The 22,379-nt window shown below is 40.4% G+C and overlaps 1 protein-coding gene across 4 annotated transcripts in view; it reads right to left on the reverse strand.

The window, feature by feature from the left end:
- Positions 1-22,379, reverse strand: part of LOC139367125 (RNA-binding Raly-like protein) — a 153,026-nt gene that overhangs the window by 4,416 nt on the left and 126,231 nt on the right. For 2 of the 4 annotated variants that reach the window (XM_071105185.1, XM_071105184.1), the window contains exons 3-8: positions 19,032-19,107; positions 16,651-16,698; positions 11,937-12,124; positions 4,096-4,212; positions 3,557-3,726; positions 2,456-2,494 (exon numbers count right to left, since the gene is read on the reverse strand). In XM_071105185.1, coding sequence (XP_070961286.1) covers positions 2,462-2,494; positions 3,557-3,726; positions 4,096-4,212; positions 11,937-12,124; positions 16,651-16,698; positions 19,032-19,107 — 632 coding nt within the window. In that variant the 3' untranslated portion in view covers positions 2,456-2,461. The remainder of the gene's footprint in view (positions 1-2,455; positions 2,495-3,556; positions 3,727-4,095; positions 4,213-11,936; positions 12,125-16,650; positions 16,699-19,031; positions 19,108-22,379) is intronic. The other 2 variants (XM_071105186.1, XM_071105187.1) reach the window with 1 other exon arrangement.

Consider the following 22,379-nt stretch of genomic DNA (forward strand, 5'->3'; position numbering starts at 1 on the left):
GCCATCGGATGAATCCCAGAACAGTCTGTGCTAGTGAAATGGTCCTGTCGCTTAGCATCCACTTCAATGGACCTGTTTGAGTTTTCGCTTGTAATCAGGAAACAGGAGGATAATGTTATGGTTCGATTTGCCAAATGGAGGGCGAGGGAGAGCTTTGCATGCGTCTCTGTGTGTGGAGTAAAGGTGATCTAGAGTTGCACAGGTGACATGCTGATACACATTTTGTAAAATGCATTTCAGTTTTCCTGCATTAAAATCCACAAGGAGCGCTGCCTCTGGTGAGCATTTTCTTGTTTGCTTATGGCCCTATGCAGCTTGTTGAGTGCGGTCTTAGTGTCAGCATCGGTTTGTGTTGGTAAATAGACAGCTTGGAAAAATATAGAAGAAAACGCACTTGGAATATAGTGAGGTATTCTAACTCAGGCGAGCAGGACCTCGAGACTTCCTTGATATTGAAGATTGCGCACCAGCTGTGGTTAGCAAATTAACTGAGCTTATCTGAAGCTGCCGTTCTGTCCTGCCGATGTATAGAAATAACAGCTTGATTTATATTTTCCATGTCCTTGGACATGGACTCGGTAAAACATATAATATTACAGTTCTTCAGATCCCGTTGATAGGATAGTCTCAAACAGAGCTCGTCCAGTTTATTCTCCAGTGATAGCGCCGCCTCCTCCAAGTGTTGGGGATTTGGTCTTGGTCCGGGATGATCAATAGGTCCTTTGACTCCTATTCATTGAAGTACAAGTCCTCATCCGAATTGACGTTAGTGATAGCTGTTCTGATATGCAGAAGCTTTTTTGGTCATAGGAAATTATGCTGGAAACATTATGCACAAAAAAAAAAAGATAAGATCAGCACACAAAAAAACACACAAAATAGCATAATTGGTCAGGAGTCAGTCAAATGGCTGCTCTTCCCTCCATTGTAATTGGTCTTATGTGTTTTAGAGAACAGTCTTATGTCTTAGCAGAACAGTTTGTGTTTGAAGTGTTTTAGGTATTTTTAAAGATTGCACTCTGAGGTTGCGCTGCATATGGTTGGGGCCACCGATCGAATTTGAAAGTGGCAAACATATGAAAAGGAAATGGGAAATGGCAGTGTGACATATGGCTGGCTGTTTTATATGTGGATGAGCAAGGGAATTGGCTCTCCAGATGAACGGATAGGCAGGGAAAGGCAGAGAGGCAGAGAGTGAGAGAGATAAAGGGAAAGATAACTTGGCATTGTCCATTACAGCCATATGCTATGACTTTTAACACCATATGTGGCCAACATAGTACTTCACATATGATCTCCCATGTAGCATTTCCTCCATCAACCTTAAACCAAAAAAAGACAACACATTCAATGATAATAAAACCTAATGAATACTGTAACAACCATGAATAGAACATTTTCTCTAGTCTACATCAAGGCTAGTGGTCTCATCTATCAGTCAGTCTCTAAGAGAACTTTGGATTAATGTAGCATCATTTGGACAGAAGTCATAAATACTACTAAATAGCCCTGCTAGGATAACTCTGCATGCTGGGCCTAGTGATGATGTGGCTTCCTTGGTCATTACCCTGAGCCTGAGAGGACGACAGGCGAGAAGAAACAATTTTCCTCGGGCCCTGCCATTCATTCAGTCTCTCCACTTCCACACTATTAAATTAGATGAATGTTGTTTGTGGCCAGTTCTGGCCCATTGCAACTCCATTCCTACGCTCTCTGTCAGCGTCTGCATTAGCTGCCCTTCACTGGAGCTACTCGGCCCTATGTCTGTCACAGTGCTTTTACTTTAGGACATGATTGAAGAGTCGATGCTTGGTGATGGTTAAGATTAAGGGCTAGATTCTATCAGATCCGCGCTAGCTGACCTCCGCATAGCGGTTGTTTGGTGGTGTCGGAGGTGGAACTGCATTAGAGCTGTCCAATCCACAAGCGGCTCCTGGCATTAAACCTAAAGCGGACATTGCCATTGGCTGCACGGAGTCGCATTTAGAGAAATCGCATGTAGCCTTGTTTACAAGTTTGAACACTGGAATGTGAGATGTAATCTACACCTCGATTAGACTGATAGAAATCCTCGTAATTTCGTTGAATGTTTTTCAATTTGAGTGTCATTATTATTATTAGTAGCCTGCACTTTCTCATTCTGAACTTGTAATGCGAGTGGGACGGGTGTGGCTTTGTGACAATGACCGGAAAACACAGCCGCTCACCGATTTGACAGCTCTAACACTGTTACACCTCCGACACTGCCAAAATACCAGCTATGCGTGTGTCCGCTACCGCAGGTTAATGCTTGATCTGATTGAATCTAGGCCTAATGAAAAACTTCAATAATTGTGACATTTGTGATTTACTAAGGTTCATGAAACTAAAGGAAAATGTTAGAGAACCTAAAATGGCTGACTAAACAAGCTTAGATTATATCATTTTCAAAAGTTTATTGGTTCCAAATTCTTACCTGTTCTCAGTTGTCAATGTCAGAAACATGGTTCTCTATCTGAAAAGATAAGGACGAAATGCATCAGTATTTAAAATCCAATTTGTGCAGTTCTAATGTAATCAGCTATAAAACAAACCCTGCTTAAATCAGAACTTAATTCAGGGTTTTTCAAGTTGTTGGAGAGCTCTGTCAACTTGAAAAAAAATGTCCTGGCTCATTGTACATTACCAATTTATCTGATCAATATGACCTTGAATGAAGAAACAAATAAATATCCCACACACTCGCTGGGAAAAATAATCTCTTCTATTAGCGAGAAGACAAGGCTTAGCTCTTGGACGGCATGCACCCGCTCCATTTTATAATGGGTCATAAATATCGCACAATAGGCAAAGCATGGTGGCATTGAACCACAGATGAACCACACAGATAATTCCTTCGATCTTCCTGCTTGAACTTGAAATAATGTGTACTCTATGAGGAGCAAGACTCAGCAGGGATGATATAATTATTTAGAAAAATGACATGCTCAAATAGCATCCTATTTGTGATAACTGTGAGAAATATTAATAAGGTGAGTTGTTGACTGAAGTGATCAATAATTGTAGCTGTCGTCTCAGCTGTTCCAGAAATTGTCAAAAATACTTGAGCTTTTTCCCTCAGTCTAGTTCTTTGTAGAGTATAAAATGGTGACTTTAAAGAACACTTTCAGTTCCCTCAGTAGCAACTCCATCTTCATTTTCATATTTGGACCGGTTAAGACAGGCCTCCAAGTCCCCCTGGTATGTCTGCAGCGCCCTGTTTTAATTACAACCCATGACAGCGTGTGTGGTGTGGGGTGTGTGTGTGCACGCACGTGCGTTGGTGTGTGTATGAACAGGGACCTGCCACTGCCTTCAGTTGAGTTGGGCTGTCAGGGAGAAACTGTCTGTGGTGGCACACTCATCGTTTACTCATGAGCAAACTCACACTGCTTTTCAGATCTTGAGCCATGAATAATTTGGCAGAATTAACTTTCTTAAGGGCAAGACTGGTGTGCCCAATTTAAATCTCCTATCCCAAACCACTGTCTCCACTGCCCTCCTTCCAGGCCCCCTTTCATCACCCCATTTTTCTTACCAGATGATGGCTGCCCTCTTCGTCGTAGTCATCCTCGCCCCCGTCGGTCATCTCTCCGGCCTCGACATCCAGTGCTCTGTTGCCCGCCTCCTCCCCGGAGTTCTCAGCTGTCTCCGACACAGACTCCTCATGGAGAGAGTCACAGTTGTCCTCGTACTTTCTTTGAGCCTCTGGAGAAAACGTGAAAGAAAGAGTCAGAGGAGGACAAAGAATTGAGACCAAAGTAACAACTGGTGACAAAAAGTAACAAGATGCTGACTAGCTACTCTGAGGGGATAAGGAGAGACTTGCAATTGAGAATCGTAACATCATACTAATCAGTCTTGGTGAAACTGTGTTTAACATTTGAACAAGCTTTAAATGTTCTTCTACTTTACCTCCCCTGCTGTGAGACTGTCCTCTCTCTCTATATCTCTCTCTCCCTCTCTCTCTCTCTCTCTCTGACATGTTTTCTCTCTCTATCTCTCTCCCTCCGTTGCCCTCTCTTTCTCTCTGACACCCTTACCCTCTGTCTTTGCCCCCACCCACCTCCCCCTCACCTGACTCGGCTCTCTGCTGTTTCTCGATCTTCTCCAGGCGACCAAGCAGAGAGTCGATCTTTATCTTGATCTGAGTTAGCTCTCGTTTAATGGTCTGGAGCTGGTCCGTCTTCACTGCTGAGACATAATCAAAAACACAAACAGACAATAAATCAATTTACAGTTTTTCTCAATTGCTAAAACACAATTTCTGAAACCTTGCTCCATTTCCTGAAAACATTAAACACAAAACCTCATCTTCAAGCACTATTTACATAACCTCTGACTCCTCTTGCAAAATGAAACATTCGCGCCAACACAGTTTTACCTGTGTTCAAAATCAAACACTGCTCTCAAATCATAAACAAAGTGATCAAAATGATATACACTCTCAAGCAGTCAGTAAACAATACACCGAAAAATAGAAAACACATTGTTCAAAACTTAGAATTCTCAGGGAGAAGTACATTTTGATGAACGAAAACATGTTATATCATAGTAGCTCAACATTTATCAGAAATTACTACTCTCCTTTGCTCTTTGCAATTTTGTTTTTTGTTCTTCCTCCTCCTTGTACCCCTATTTTTACAGTACTGTACCCTGCATCTCACAAACTTGTCCTTTGTCTCTGTGATACTGGAATTCTTGTTCTTTGTTGATATGAACCTGCAACCAGTCAAAATCTATTGAGCAGTCAGTATTGTTAATAAATGGAAAGCACAATGTTCAGGGCCATACAATTTGTCCATTGTACAGTATACAGCCTACAATGCACTGTACTACAGTATCCATTCTCAGACTTTCTCCTTCCCACCTTCAACAACCTGTTTGCTCTCTGAACTGGCTTATATTGTTTGTGTCTCATCATTTGAAACAGGTTAAATCAATTTTGAGTGGTTGTGTTCAATCAATGACATATGTTCTCTATTTGTATTTGATTGTTGCCACTTGTGTTTACCAGTATGGATGACATGTGCATTTGAGTGCAGAATGTGTTTTGAGAATGAGAATGTGTTTGGAGTTTTGCTGAAAAGTCTAAGTGAGATCTGCAAATTGTGTTTTATCATGTGAAATGGTTTAAGGTATTGACAACAGACTACATAATTAGCTAAATGAGTCCAGGCAACTGAGAACTTTGTTCAGCCAATGGGTTTTTAGTGTTTTAGCAATTGAGAAAAACTGTATTATACCATAGTGTGGGTTTATTTTTACAAGATTAATTTTCTTTTAAACACCACTCAATGATTCATTTTCATAAACTGCGTATCACAGAACTGATGTTATCATCTGGTCGTACCCCAGGACCCCCCTATCATTCTATCTTTTCATCAAGCCAAGTTGCATTTTCTCCAGGGGTGAACATATCAATTTATCCGACCGTGTACAGTTCTCCTATTTCAAATATGAAACCACTGCTTTCAATTAGGAGATTAGTTCATGGCTTACATCCACCATGATGATGATTCCTGCTCATTACCTGCGTTAACGGCTGTAGCCAACATCTCTCCTTATAATTTCTGATTACTTTTTGGGAACATAATAAGACAACACAAAGGGGATGATGCCATTTTGACATTATGTAACAACAGACTTGGGTTCAAATACATGTGCATTTCATTATTTGTTATTTAAATAATACATTTTCTGTGTATTTGAATATTTTTAAATAATGTGGCAGAATCAACTACTTCTATTGGAAGTATTTGAAAGTATTTTCAAATAATTTCATTTAAATATACTAATATTTGAAAGTGTTTTCAAATTCTTATTTCAAATACTATTTTCAAATACCTGGGTTAAATGCATGGGAGTGTATCTGAGTCAGTGTTTGAGTATTTTCAAATACATGCCAATACTTTCCAAGTATATTTCCAAATACATTCCAATACTCAACTTGTCTTTTCAAATAAAAAATATCCAGATACTTACTTCCAAATATATTTTGGAATAATTGAAATACTGTTAAAGGAGTTATATTCCTATTTGTTCATCAACCAATTCAATTAAAACACTCTTCCCATTTCTAAGAATTTGTAAGATACTTATTTGCATAAAATGGACAGAGGCTAGTCTCAAAATCAATCAATAGCGTTTGTTCTCGAGAGTACTGATCATAATACAATGTACATTGGTTTATATCACATTTCGTCATAGCGTTTTGAATGCTGCTCCTCCGTCTCTCCGATATAATGGCAATATAGTTCACAAGCCTTCCCACATTGTCTGCCACCTGTTAAACAATCTACTAAGCCCAATGTCTCTCCCCTCCCTGGGTAGAGACAGGATGTCCTGTAAGGAACACAGCATTCCAGCCAGTCTGACGATAGCTCCATTCGTTTCTAACAAGGAACAGACAGTCCTTCAAATTCTGGTTGAAAACTACACACATTACATTCAGTATTATGATTATAATAAGATTCATACATCCAAGATTCATTTCCACCATAATTTGCAAATATATTCATTAAAAATCCTACAATGTGATTTTCTGATTTTTTGTTTCTTATTTTGTCTGTCATAGTTGAAGTGTACCTATGATGACAACTACAGGCCTCTCTCATCTTTTTAAGTGGGAGAACTTGCACAATTGGTGGCTGACTAAATACTTTTTTTGCCCCACTGTATATGTATACACACCTACTCCTTCAAGGATGTTTCTTTTTTTAAACTATTTTCTCCATTGTAGAATAATAGTGAAGACATCAACACCTTGAAATAACACATATGAAATCATGTAGGAACCAAAAAAGTGTTAAACAAATAAATATATAATTTATATTTTAGATTCTTCAAAGTAGCCACCCTTTGCCTTGATGACAGCTTTGCACACTCTTGGCATTCTCTCAACCAGATTCACCTGGAATGCTTTTCCAACAGTCTTGAAGGAGTTCCCACATATGCTGAGAACTTGTTGGCTGCATTTCCTTCACTCTGCAGTCCAACTCATCTCAAACCATTTCAATTGGGTTGATGCTGGTTAAGTGTGCCTTGAATTCTAAATAAATCACAGACAGTGTCACCAGCAAAGAACTCTCACACCCCCTCCTCCATGCTTCACGGTGGGAACCACACATGCAGAGATCATCCGTTCACCTATTCGGCGTCTCACAAAAACACGGTGGTTGGAACCAAAAATCTCAAATTTGGGCTCAGACCAAAGGACAGATTTTCTCCAGTCTAATGTAAATTGCTCGTGTTTCTTGGCCCAAGCAAGTCTCTTCTTCTTATTACTGTCCTTTAGTAGTGATTTCTTGGCAGCAATTCGACCATGAAGGCCTGATACATGCAGTCTCCTCTGAACAGTTGATGTTGAGATGTGCCTGTTACTTGAACTCTGTGAAGCATTAATTTTGGCTGCAATTTCGGAGGCTGGTAACTCTAATGCACTTATCCTCTGCAGCAGAGGTAACTCTGGGTCTTCTTTTCCTGTGGCGGTCCTCATGAGAGCCAGTTTAATCATAGCGCTTGATGGTTTTTGCGACTGTACTTGTTCTTGAAATTTTCCGGATTGACTGCTCTCATGTCTTAAAGTAATGATGGACTGTCATTTCTCTTTGCTTATTTGAGCTGTTCTTGCCATAATATGGATTTGGTGTTTCACCAAATACAGCTATCTTCTGTATACCACCCCTACCATGTCACAACACAACTGATTGTCTCAAACGCATTAAGAAGGAATGAAATTCTACAAATACATTTTTAACAAGGCACACCTGTTAATTAAAATGCATTCCAGGTGACTGGTTGAGAGAATGCTGGTTGAGAGAATGCCAAGCTTGTGCAAAGCTGTCTTCAAGGCAAAGGGTGGCTACTTTGAAGAATCTCAAATATATTTGGACTTGTTTAACACTTTTTTGGTTACTACATGATTTTATGTGTTATTTCATAGTTTGGTTTTCTACAATGTAGAAAATAGTAAAAAACAAAGAAAATCCCTGGAATGAGTAGGCGTGTCCAAATTTTTGACTGCTATTGTATATATATTTTTTAAATATCTTCCTTTATTATTTTCCCCTAACCCTACCACCTCTCCCCTAATTGGTGTTAACTCAAGGACAACAACACTTAGGCTTCTACTTCCAGCTAATACATACTATATACATTTTACAGACACAGTATATTTTACAATAGTTATGTTTTGTTTATTTTTAGTCCTATCCTTAGCTTACCTCCAGTTTTGATTTCTATTTTTCACATATTTTCCAACTGTGCTGTTTCACAAAAGTTCTGAACCTATATGAATTCTACGGACACTATATATTTAAGCAATACTGCCTGAGGAGATGTGGTATATGGCCAATATACTACGGCTAAGGGCTGTTCTTAGGCACAATGCAAAGCGGAGTGCCTGGACACAGCCCTTAGCCGTGGTATATTGGCCATATATCACAAACCCCGAGGTACCTTATTGCTATTATAAACTGGTTACCAACGTAACATATATAAATATGTTTTTGTCATACCCATGGTATACGGTCTGACATACCACAGCAGTCAGCCAATCAGCGTTCAGGGCTTGAACCACCCAGTTTATAATTTACATTAGTTATCTTGTTATTTTTAGTCTCACCCTTCAGCTCCACTCAACCCCTTCCATCTTCCATGCCTTCTATTAGGCATATATTTTTCAACTGTGCTATGAAGTTGAACAAAAGCTTGGAACCTTTCTATTCTCATAGTTTCTAATGATTGTAATTTAAAGATAACATTTTTGCTAAGAGTATATTTATATTATTGATCGATTTGCTATGACTTTTCAAATCACCCAGCAGTGCTATATGCAGAGTTAGCTCCAGGTGAGTGTTGAAATTCTTCCACCATTCCTGAACCAGAGACCAAAAACAAGCTACTGTACATAGACAGCACCAAAACAAAGGATCTAATGATTCTGTCTCTTTGCAGCAAAATCTGCAGAGCTGGATTGGTTGTATGCCCCATATTCAGTATATATATATATATATATATAAGAATTTTGTAGAATCATTTACATTGAAAAACTCTTAAGTTATGTATCAGTTCATAAACCATGTACCATGTAACCATGTATCAGTTCATGTGCCATGGAATCGGTACTTTGAAAATATCTTCCCAAATATTTTACAATCTATATGGTACAGTTGTCAATTTTATTATGGTTGAAAATTTGACAACCGTCAAAATAGGGAAAAACAGACAGCACAAGTCTGAAATAAGAAAACGGACTTTGACACCGATCAAAGCTGGTCAGTGTCAGAACGAGGACGGATGAGTGGCTGTGTGAAGCAGTCCCTTCACTTATTTCTTGGGCTTTAGATGCCGAATCAGAAGCCTCTGAAAAATGTTGTAGAAATCTTCATTATGTGAAATCTCATGGCTGCTTTGTAGCCACTATTTATTGTTAAAACATTGATTTATTACACAAAAACACATCATTAAGCTCCCCGCTGTTGTTCTCTCCTCTACTTTTTCACCAAGGACATTTCCTACACTCTTAGAAAAAAAGGTGCTATCTAGAACCTAAAAAGGTTATTTGTCAGTCCACATAGGAGAACCCTTTAAAGTACCCTTTTTGGTTCCAGGTAGAATCCTACTGGGTTCCATGTAGAACCCTTTCCACAGAGAGTTCTACATGAAACCCAAAAGAGTTCTACCTGGAACTAAAAAGGGTTCTCCTACGGGGACAGTAGAAGAACCCTTTTTGGAACCCTTTTTTCTAAGAGTATACAGTGTTGCTATTAGATCAGGAGAAAGAGCCTTATCTCTAGGGAAAGCAGATAGGGCTGGTGGAACTTATTTCTATTGCCCCTTTCCTAGCTGATCAGTTGAACTTATTTAACTTTATTTACAATGACGACCTGGACACAGTTGAAGCCATCGAGGTCTTTGTCTCTCTTGCCCAGTCCAACATCAAACCACAAGCGCCTGACCCTATAGGTGACATGGCCCCTTGTTGACCTTGAAAGTATTGGTCGGGAAGGACATACGTGTGGACAGAACATGTGTTTGCATTCTGTGGTGTTTGTAAATGCATTCGCTACATTCAAAGCAGCATTGTGTTTGTCTGGTATGCAATCCTACTTCAGATGCAATGCAGAGTCAATGTGTGTATTGGAATCACAAGTCAGCCAACTGTTGTTCCCTAAAGTGGCCATGGACACTGTTGTTTGAGCGTTGAGAGCTCTGGATCAACCATACCACAGACAGAGAAAATAGAAAGTATAGAGGATATAGTGGAGATGAAGAATGGTGCCAAGGAGGTGTGATATATGATACATTGAAGTCTCCCTCCTTCATTGCTGTCCCCTCAATGCTTTTGGCAGGCGAGCGCACAGGCACAGACGCACACGCAAGCATGCATGCACACACACACAGCAATTTGTTATTTCAACAGTCAACATCAACTGCGTATGCTTTGGGCAACTTTGTCCTTTGATGATAAGAAAGTGTGGAGCCATTTCTAATTTATCAGTGACTTCAGGCCCTGTTCCTTTGTGCTATAAGCCACACGAGCCACAGATAGAGAGAGACTCCAGACATACCCAGCCTAATCCAACATAATTTCATCAACAGCACCCTCTGATAGCTCAGCATTACAGAGAAAAACAACATAGTCTCTTCTATTTCTATCGGGTGGATGGATGGATCTTATTCTGGGACTTAACGATGACCCATAGAGAGGAATGTGTTCTTGGAGATAGCGACGGTCTCTTTGAAGCACTGCAAGATGAAGATTGCAGCAGACAAGGAGAGTTCAGATTGTTCTTACCGAAGTCATTTGAGACCCTAGATAGCTTTAAGTCAAATAGAGCGCTAGGGAAATCTCCAGCATGCTCTGAGCAATGTGGTCTGTTTTGCCACTGGCAATACTTTTGTTGTCGTATGCAGAGCTTATCTCTATTCAATTGTGGAGGACGAAGAGGTCAATACTGAGAATATTAGTCCATTTGTCTGCTAGGCCTTGTCTTTGACAGCTATGGCTTACATAGGATCTGAATGGCTGTTATGCACCACAGCCCCTACAAACTATATAGATCCACCCACCCAAATCTTTGGACTATCTAACCATAGCTTGCTCCCAATCCGTCTACGTCAATAGAAACAGCAATTTCTCACAGTTCTGACTTTAGCGACTGTGGCTACCAGATATAGAACCGTGATGCCCGGCTTGGAGAAAAATCAATATCGTCTATCCAAAAAAAGGAGGAAAACATGTTTTTCCGCTCCCTCCATAAGTCCACCGCATCAGAGCCCCTTGACTGACGTTAGCAAGCTGTGGGTACTGATAACACTGCACTGAATAAGGGAGAAGCAGAAACCATACAGACCACACACTGAGTCCAATTATACAGCCCGTTCCTTATAGACTGCCGTTCAGGAACACAGAACTCTGATCAGCACGTTAAATGTAAAACATGGTTTAATTGTTCATTTGCTAATCAAACGATTCAATGTGGGTCAGAGACAGATATGGATGAATCGTTTGAGACTGGAAGGATACAGCGTTCTGTTTGCGCTCTACATTGCTGTTGCTCGTTCCTGTTGTCTCTGGAAACGGCATTGCTTTTTATAGTGGCAGAGAAAGTGCAAGTTGTGCTGAGGTAGGTTGGGACATGACAGCTCCTTTTGTTAAGGGAGAGTAAAATCATCAGTCTTTAAAAAAAAATTCAGATGGTTTACCAATGTGAAATAGTTGTATATTAAGCAACTTAATCTGTCTGTACATATTTGCCTGCTTCATTGGATTATTTATCCCCCTCACATTCAACGATACAATATCTATTATGTTTAGCTGAATGTTAGCAGTATGTGTGTATCATTTTCCAATCCTAGTATTGCCACATTGGAATCAGCCACATATACAGTATAACAGTTGGTGAACCTACACTTGAGTCCGGAAGAAGTAGAGGAGGAGGAGGAGGTGGGTGGTCTGGAGGAAGAGGAGGAAGAGGAGGTGGTCTTTATGGGGAAGGATGTCTTCCCACGTCGTGTGGATGGAGCCAGGACCCGGGAGCGCTTTAAGGGGATCACCGCCCTGGGGGGTGGGGCCACCCGGCCATGGTAGTCAAACAGCCTGAGGACAGGAGGGAATTACACCCATAGAGATCAAACAGCCTGACAGGAGGGAATTACACCCATAGAGATCAAACAGCCTAATTCCTACTATTAGAGGAGGTGCTCCCACAATAATGTGATTTGTATCGCATACAAGTTAAAGTATTGGAATCCACTAATCCCATTCCAATACCTTTTCAAGCTTTTTTATGATATGAAAGCAAGCTTTGCTTTTATACTTACAGGGCCATCATACTTGACTGAGCAAGCTGTTTTGTACTGTAGTCATGTGGTGCCTGCCTGTATGTTCTTAAACATTTATTTTAGCAATACATGTCATTGAGGAAAAATATATATTTCATAATATATTTCATAAACATACTTGTTCGGTCAGTAGGTGCCCAACATAACAACAGGGTGGTGTGCTGGACACAGTCACTCATATAGAGGTCTATAGAGCATCTCTCCATTCCTAATTTCTGTAACCGTTAGCTTACCTGTGTAACATTGACATACAGTAAACTCAGAAACAGTTGTTTAGTAGAGCATGGCTGGTGTAGGCATTGTGGCGCTCATGTGAATTTCCTTGCTTTTTCGGCTTCAGACCCCTGCCTACTTCTCACTTAAAACATTGGTTTTTACACTGGAAGGTGATTATGCAAAATTCTAACAAATATTTCCACATGCAAAAAGTAACTTTCAAAGATGTAATTTGCGCTTCAAATGATGTGTTTTGTCTCACATAATTTATTGTCAAAGGCCCGGTTTCCTAAAAGCATCTTAAGGCTAAGTTCATCGTTAAAACATTTGTAGGCACATGGCTACATCTCAGAGCTGTTTCCCAAAACCATCATTACTAAAGTTGAAAACACTCTTTATTTATCGACTGCCTCAGACCACCCGCAGAACAGATAACTGGGTCATTAGATGCTTTTTTTTGCCCACTTCATACATTGAAGATCTCTGCTAAACCTAGAATAAAGATGTGTATCTGTCCCTCTGTGATCTCTGCTAAACCTAGAATAAAGATGTGTATCTGTCCCTCACAACGAAGTTTACTACAATATAAAGTTGCCAATGTCTTTGCAATTGTTATAAACAAGAAAAGGGTAAAAACAAAATGGCCTCAAATGAAAACCGAGATGACTGCATTAAAATATAAATACAGTAAGCTACATACAGTAGACCTATGTCTTGTGTTACAAAGTGGGCTAAAATTGATTGGATTTACAGTTCCTTCAGAAAGTATTCATTCCCGTTGACTTAATCAAATTTTTGTTGTGTTACATTTCGTTGTGTCAATACATGTCAGAATCCCTTTGGCAGCGATTACAGCTGTGAGTCTTTCTGGGTTAGTCTCTAAGATGTTTGCACATCTTGATTGTACAATATTTTGTACAAAGATTTATGTTTTGGAATATTTGTATTCTGTACAGGCGCCCTTTTCATTCTGTCAATTAGGTTAGTAATTGTGGAGTAACTACAACGTTGTTGATCCGTCCTCAGCTTTCTCCTATCATAGCCATTAAACTGTGTAACTGTTTTAAAGTCACCATTGGCCTCATGGTGAAATCCATGATCGGTTTCCTTCTTCTCCAGCAACTGAGTTAGGAAGGATGCCTGTATCTTTGTAGTGACTGGGTGTATTGATACGCCATCCAAAGTGTCATGAATAATTTCACTATGCTCATAGGGATATTCAATGTCTGCTTATTTTTACCCATCTAGCAATAGGTGCTCTTCTTTGCGAGGCATTGGAAAACCTCTTGGGTCTTTGTGGTCGAATCTGTGTTTGAAATTCACTGCCCGACTGATGGACCTTACAGATAATATGTGTGGGGTACATAGATGAGGTAGTCATTCAAAAAGAATGTTAAACAATATTATTGCACACAGAGTGAGTCCATGCAACTTATTATGTGACTTGTTAAGCACGTTTTTGCTCTTGAACTTAGGTTTGTAATAACAAAGGGGTTGAATAACAAAGGGGTTGAATTTAAATTTGTAATAAATTTGTAAACATTTGAAAAACCATAATTCCACTTTGGCATTATGGGGTATTGTGTGTAGGCCAGTGACCATAACATCTCCATTGAATCATTTTTAGGCTCTAACACAACAAAATGTGGAAAAAGTCCAGGAGTTTTAATACTTTTTGAAGGCACTGTATTTCAATCATATTGAATCAATTTCAAGTTCAATCAATTGAGTTTTATTTTTCTAATTGTAGGCTACTGTCTGTAATTCTTACCTCAATTTTATGATGTGTAGGCCTAATAACATGTGCGCAATGATGTGCCAAATATTCCATTTAGTGCATAGCCTAAGCATTAGAATTAACCAATATTAATCAATATTTGCTGCCATAGGTGATCATTTCTTTCTAGGAGTTGATCCGTCGTCAGTATCTAATGTTAGGGTTTGAATGGAGAACGCTGATCGGAGATCAGCGCTGCCTTTCTTTTGATTCTATCAGTATCAACATGCTCTAACGGCGCACTTATTGAAAGTTCTTCATACATTCAATAAGTTCCCTACGTGGTGTTTTGGGATACACATGTTAGTTCTTCGGCCGTTATAGAAACAATGCATCATTAAAACACTTGTAAGCTTAAGTTCCATAGCTAAAGTTCCATCGCTATCGGGAAAACGGGCCCTGGCTATTACTTCATAGACATGTCTATTTGTATTTATACAAAACATATGGATTCTTCCTTTAAAGAGGGGAAGGGGGTGAATATCAACAGCACACAGATAAGCATACAAAGCTCTCCCTCGCCCTCCATTTGGCAAATCTGACCATAATATCCTCCTGATTCACCCTTAGAAGCAAAAATGAAAGCAGGAAGCACCAGTGACAAGATCAATAAAAAAGTGGTCAGATGAAGCAGATGCTAAGCTACAGGATTGCTTTTCTAGCACAGACTGGAATATGTTCAGGAATTCCTCCTATGACACTGAGGAGTACACCACATCAGTCATTGGCTTTGTCCCCACAGTGACCGTACGTACATACCCCAACCAGAAGCCATGGATTACAGGCAACATCTGCACTGAGCTAGAGGCTAGAGCTACCGCTTTCAAGGAGCAGGACTCTAACCCGCAAGCCTATAAGAAATCGCGCTATGCCCTCCAACAAATCATCAAACAGGCAAAGCGTCAATACAGCATGAAGATCGAATCATACTACACCGGGCTCTGATGCTCGTCGGATGTGGCAGGGCTTGCAAACCATTACAGACTACAAAGGGAAGCACAGCTGAGAGGTGCCAAGTGACACGAGCCTACCAGATGAGCTAAACTACATCTATGCTCGAGTCAAGTAACACTGAAACTCGTAAGTAAGCGATAAATGATACATTTAATAAAAACTGCTGCATCTACAAACGTGTTGAGCCCAAATGTATCCAAGTGTAATTGTCACCTTGTGGACGCCGCAGCCTCGTTTTAATCCGACGTCTAGAATTGTTTCTAGGTTTGGGCCCCAAGAATTCTGTATGACCCTAATGATAACGACCCTACGGTATAAGTGTTCTCTGTAATGGCCAGAATGAATCATGGCGCGAGGCGGGGAGTGAGTCGTGTACCTCCAATCAAATTGATTTGCGAATCTTCATCGACATTGGTGTCATATTGGCTTAGATATGAATTTAACATTGAGCTTCAATCAATCCATACTACTGTATATTCGCACCAACCGGCGTATTTCGTCATCAATGACTTATGAAGTATATCCCCCAACAATCTATCTATTACATATAAGGTTGATGGTAGCTGTATAATGGCTATCTACTGTAGGTCTATCTGACATGGATTTGCTTATCAAATTGTCCTATTTTCAAATGCACGCAATCCATTTGTACAACCTATTAGCCTATGCCTCTGTCTCGCAATATATTTCTATACAGTATACTGTATCTCATTCTATGACCTCTTCAATTGTTCCTTATCAATGACGTACAAATCTGTGTTCCGCCATTTTGAAACATTCCAATTCAAGTGTGTCCTTTTGGATGCAAATAAATGTCAAATCTTTCACAAGCCTGACTTTTCATTATTTTTCACATTGATCAAATTACTATTACACTCTAATGTACTATCAATTATCTTCCCATCCATCTTTAAAAGAAGGGGGGGTAAATAAAACAAGATGTAAATGTCAAAGTGAGGTGTCTTCCTTGACTAATTTCACAGCGCCAGTTGATTTTTAAATCGCAGCTCTGTCCGAGTTGACATTTAGTAAACGTCTCAGCAGATTAAAGCACTGAACACCAAAACAAATTAGAGGAAGAAAACACGGGTTGATAAAAGTATAAGGACGTGCTCTACTCAGTCTTTTCAAATGGATGAAACGACTGAAAAGGTATCTTATTCATATTTGGAGAGAAGGTTGCTTAGCAAAAACAACTTGAAGCAGAAGGTACTTTGCTGGGAAACATTTCCATATTTCCGGGAATTTTTCATTTGACCGATTTTGCACTTGGCATAATGTAATTTACAGTTTTTTCAAATGTCATAAAAGTAAGTGAATTATTCAATACATACCGACTGTAGAAATCATCCCTGTAGTAGTCATAGTCAAATTCATAACCACTGGGGATGAGAGAGAGAGAGAGAGAGAGAGAGAGAGAGAGAGAGAGAGAGAGAGAGAGAGAGAGAGAGAGAGAGAGAGAGAGAGAGAGAGAGAGAGAGAGAGAGAGAGAGAGAGAGAGAGAGAGAGAGGAAAGAGAGTGTGTTTAGCATTTAATGTCTACTATAAGCTCTGTCAAATGCTAACATATCAAAACAGAAACCGTTTGATCCAAACAGACATGTGGGTCAAGTCTTAAGGCCACCGCAGATGGAGAAAACCTTAGCTAATCTGACATGCGGAGGCCAAAGACTGACTGACAGGAATAAGAGTGGTTTCAGAGTGGTTCTACATTCAAGGCCGGAACCTGCGGATAAACCTAGGAAGGTCACAAGAACTAAGGTACCTCCATCAACAACACATTCCACAATCTCACGTCAATTGTGAGCTCAGAGGAATCATGAAAATGTCAGTACTAATAAAAAAATAGAACATATAAACTACATTTCAGAGAAGGAAAGAAAATGTACACCTATTCAGAACAGGAGAGAAGTTCACATTTATTTTTCACAGGAATAATTTTTAATTAAGATTCATGCAAATGTCATTTCCATTTAGAGCAGCCCAGTGTTGGTTTTGGCTCTCTAATTACCATGTTACATCACGGCTGTTTTGAGCTGTGGTATTAAAATGCAAATGAATGTTTAATGAATTTGTAACATAAAAAACAATGTGCAAATGAATAAATAAGAAAACAAAGAGGCCTAATGGAACAAGCCAATGAATGGGACAACTGTGGGTTGACAGGGTGTCAAGGGACCACTATACAACAGTCTGTTAACCATTAGTCATAGTAAATAGACCAATATGGCTGCACATCAGTTATACATTCAGTGGTCAGTTTATTAGGTACACCCATCTAGTACCGGGTCGGAACCCTATTTGCCTCCAGAACATTCTGAATTCTTCGCCACCACCAGCCTGAACTGTTGACACCAGGCAGGATGGGGCTATGGACTCATGCTGCTTATATAAAGTTAAGTTCAATCCTGACTTCCTGCATCAGCATGACGCAACAGGGAACGGGGATTCGTCGCACCAGGCAATGTTTTTCCACTCCTCAATTGCCCAGTGTTAGTGACCGCTGGAGCCTCTTCTTCTTGTTTTTACCTGATAGGAGTGGAACCCAGTGTGGTTGTCTGCTGCAATAGCACATCTGTGACAAGGATCGACAAGTTGTGTGCTCCGAGATGGTGTTCTGCACACCACTGTTGTACAGCGCCATTATTTGCCTGTTTGTGACCCGCCTGTTAACATGGCACGATTCTTGCCATTCTCCTCCGACCTCTCATCAATGGGCTATTTTCACCCACAGGACTGCCGCTGACTGGATGTTTTTGTTTTTGTTTCTCGCTCCATTCTCGGTAAACCCCAGACACTGCAATGCGTGAAAAGACCGGACGTTTCTGAGATACTGGAACCGGAGCGCCTGGGACCAACGATCATACCACACTCAAAGTCGCTTAGGTCACTTCTTTTGCCCATTCTAATGTTCAATCGAACAGTAACTGATTGCCTCAATGCTTTCTGCATGCTTTATGTAGCATGCCACGGCCACATGACTCACTGTCTGTAGGAGCGAACCATTTTCATGAATGTGGAGGTGTAACTAACAAACTGACCACTGAGTGTATTATACATTGACAAGAAAATAAAGCTTTAATGATCATGAGACGTGTATGGGAGAAAAATTAGGCCCATGTGTAATAAAGCCTTCATATTATTTTTTTTTGTGCATGGAATGCCTCTTATGTTGGATCTGTTATACTTGACGATTTTAAGGACATGTCAAGAGTCTAATAACTAGTACCTTGGGAGTAAACTCAATTGGGAAATGAGAATTTACATTTTTACCAGAAGTTGTCATGGTTCTCATTTGATGTGCTCTTGAGAAACATGGGCAAACTAAATCCCACATTGTTAATGACTTAAAACCATATCGATGTCATTGATTATTTCCCCTCACAATCCTAGAGTTAAAACACAGAACACTGACCTTTGACAAAATAATGATGCCAGAGTTCTCATACAAAGCCAGAGTATCTTTAGCCTAATGTAGCAGCTAACCCCAGTTTTCTATAGGTTCTTGCTGATTCGCCAACTCCTAGACATAATCTGAATTTGCATCACTCCTTAGCCTTCACCTGACACCACATAACTAATCCAACTCCTTTACAAGTTGTTACAGTAGGAGAAAGCCTCAGACACACACTTTAGACAGGTTCCTCATCTCCCCATAGCCGAGAGGGAGAGATGAGAGAGGGACAGAGAGTGAGAGAGATCTTTACGGGTTTACCTGTAAACAGCCGACAGCGGCCGTTTGGAGCCTGGCTTGGGCCGGTACGGTTTGGGCTCCCCTGCCATGTTTATGTCTGTAAAAAACATACAAATAAAAAGCAGTTCTTTACTCAGCTTTTCTTTTTTTCATCCACTCTTTCCTTCCTTCCCTAAAACAGTCAAATACCTAAAGTACCGGCAACTCATGTCAGTACCAATCCTGTCACTGAAAAACCGTTCCGGCATCTAATCCAATTTAACACTTCAGTGCAGCGTAAATTACTAGAAAAAGTCCGGTTTTTGAAGAACCCTTTTCAGTAAGGGGATGCAAAAATAGCATCAGATATCATTATTTAGTGTGTAAATTAAATGTTTAACATGTGGTGTACAATGAGGACTGATTTGATGCAATACAGTGCAAGGTTTGTCATCTTCAGTCCTGGGGAGATTCAAATACCTTTAATTGAACAATTCCAGGTAACTTACCATTTCAAATAATATAGTAGTCTATATGCGAATATGTCCGACATCCTCCTTGAAACTTTCCTGCGTGAAGCTATTTTCTAAAGTGCTCTGAAGATAGCCATAACAACCTTGGTACCAATACGAATCCAGGTGTAAGGGGGAGGGAGAGAATACAGAGTGTCCTTCATTACTCATTTACAGAATGGGCTTCCTTGTTGAGAGAAGAGAACCCAACAAGGTAAGGATGCTGTAGAGCGAATGCTCTTTAATTTACAACCATCCATTGTTCGGGTAGAAAATAGATAGTTGAAGGAAAGGACATCAGCTTTTTTTCTATTTCTCGTTATCCACAAGTATGTATGACATCAACTATTTCCCTCCCTTTGGTATCCTATTGTCTATGTACTTGCTCATGTGCGTATGAGACCGGCACCCTTGAAGGTTTCAACTTATCTGACTCTCTTTATCAGATGTACTGTGATCACAAACACCGAGTGTATAGGCTATTCAAATAGCTATTTCTACATCAGCAAGGCTTTTACAAGGTCTTCTTCACAACTTCTACCTTCTGCACAATTCATCCTTTTTTACTGCATGTCAAAGATGCTCAAGACCTGTTTGAGCTGCAAGGTCATTCTGAAATGGCAACACAAGAGAGACAGGAACAGGAAAGTACATCACTCCTCACAAAACAAGACACCTCGATGAGAGCTACAGTACAGGATGTTCACCAAAGCCTTTTGTGCCCAACAGAATACCATGTGTATGCACATCCCACTGTTTTAAGATGCACTTCCAGTCAGTCCTACCTAAGCAGATGTTAGTCTAAATTATGCATGTGGACCCGGCTGAGCTCACTCGGGAGCAGCTGAACCTCACTAGTGAGATCATAGCAGGGAGAGGCAGAATAAACGGCGGGAGGATTTTGCAGCCTAGCTTCCCGCCCCTCCACTCTCCACAGAAATGTGATTATGCCCACGGCTGTTTGTACACTACCCTGTCAGACATACTAAAACACCGCCTTGTTTATTTAGAATGTGGGAGAGATATCGTGTGTGTGTGTGTGTGTATGGTGGTGATTATCAGTGACGATAACTTTAATATAATCCTATTACCTAGGTGTGTGTGTGTGTGACTAAAATAATCATTTTATCTGGGTTGATTTCTTCCACAGTAACGACACAAAAAGATATCAAACATTTTTGGGTAACAGTTAAGTACGTTACTGTGATTGTTTTCAATTACAAATGGTCAAAAATAAACAAAAATAGCATCTTGGCAAAGAGCAATTTCTCAAACAAGAATTTAGGTTGGACTGTCTGGGAGTGGTCTGAGTGGGGAGAGGAAAACTGAAAACTAGCTGTTACAGGCAGAGAGGTTTGGAACCCTTTCTTCAATGGTCTTTTAACTAATTTACCGCATGTTGATGTCACCATGGAAGGCCAAAACTCCATCCCACCAAAACAGGCTGAAATATCAGGTGGCCTGTTCAAACAGCTCTTACACTAGAAAGGCGGTATCATAATTTTCACAATTTCACAGTATTATTCCAACCTCATAGTGTGGAAATATATATATAAAAAACTTTAGGAACACATGCTCCTTCCATGACATAGACTGACCAGGTGAATCCAGGTGAAAGCTATGATCCCTTATTGATGTCACCTGTTAAATCCACCTTAATCATTGTAGATGAAGGGGAGGAGACAGGTTAAAGAAGGATTTTTAAGCCTAGAGACAACTGAGACATGGATTGTGTACGTGTGCCATTCAGAGGGTGAACGGGCAAGACAAAGTGCCTTTGAAAGGGGTATGGTAGTAGGTGCCAGGCGCACAGTTTTGAGTGTGTCAAGAACTGCAACGCTGCTGTTTGTCAAGCTCAAATTTTTCCCGTGTGTATCACCAATGGTCCACCAAGGACATCCAGCCAACTTGGCACAACTGTGGGAAGCATTGGAGTCAACATGGGCCAGCATCCCTGTGGAATGCTTTTGACACCATGCCTGATGAATTGAGGCTGTTCTGAGAGCAAATGGGGGTGCAACTCAATATTAAGAAGATGTTCTTAATGTTTTGTACACTCATTGTATAAAACAAAGCAAAATCACATTTTTGACTGCAATGGGCCTTTAAGATCGATTTGAAGTCATGTATGCCCCAGGTGATAACAGGTATAAAGATCAGGTACTGTAGTACTTTAGGATAACACAGAGCAATCTCTGCATGGGTTAAACCCCGCACACACAACTTGACACTGTGCCATACAACACTTCATCCAGCAACCTGACAGACTGTCTATCGGCATTGGCTCCACTTGGCACTTGCCAGAGGGTTTAGAACAGTTTGACTGGGCTGTCAGGATAAACCTGACTCAGGTGCTAACTCCACTGGAGGAAGGAGATCCATCAATGCTACAGCAACACCATTTGAGAAGCAACAAGGAAAGCGAAGCCTGATCCTAGACCAGCCCTTAGGGCTCTCTCGCTGGAGCATCAGCACAGTGCGAGACAGAGACAATGACTTACAATGAATGCAATTAATCAGATTCCTAGGGTCAAGAAGATGGGCGTTGTCCATGGTGCTGATAAAGTGCAATACAGAGAATATTGTGTCGCTGTCCGTGGTGCTGATATCAAGCACCACTACTACGGAGAATATGGAGCATTGTCCATGGACTTAAAGCAGACATCCACTCCACTCGGCCAAATCCTAACTTGACATACACGCATGCACATTTAATTTGATATCCCCATTGATTTCAAGGCATGACTATACAAATGTTCAAGTTCTGCTCGCTGGTGTCAAGTTAAGTCTTGACACGTAGAGAGGAAGGGCGCTGTCCATGGTCCTAAATCAGAGCTCCGTGGAGAGGAGGAGTGGGAAAGAACTTGGTGACTTTTGG

This window comes from Oncorhynchus clarkii, chromosome 15 (assembly GCF_045791955.1).
Source record: "Oncorhynchus clarkii lewisi isolate Uvic-CL-2024 chromosome 15, UVic_Ocla_1.0, whole genome shotgun sequence".
Taxonomy (NCBI): domain Eukaryota; kingdom Metazoa; phylum Chordata; class Actinopteri; order Salmoniformes; family Salmonidae; genus Oncorhynchus; species Oncorhynchus clarkii.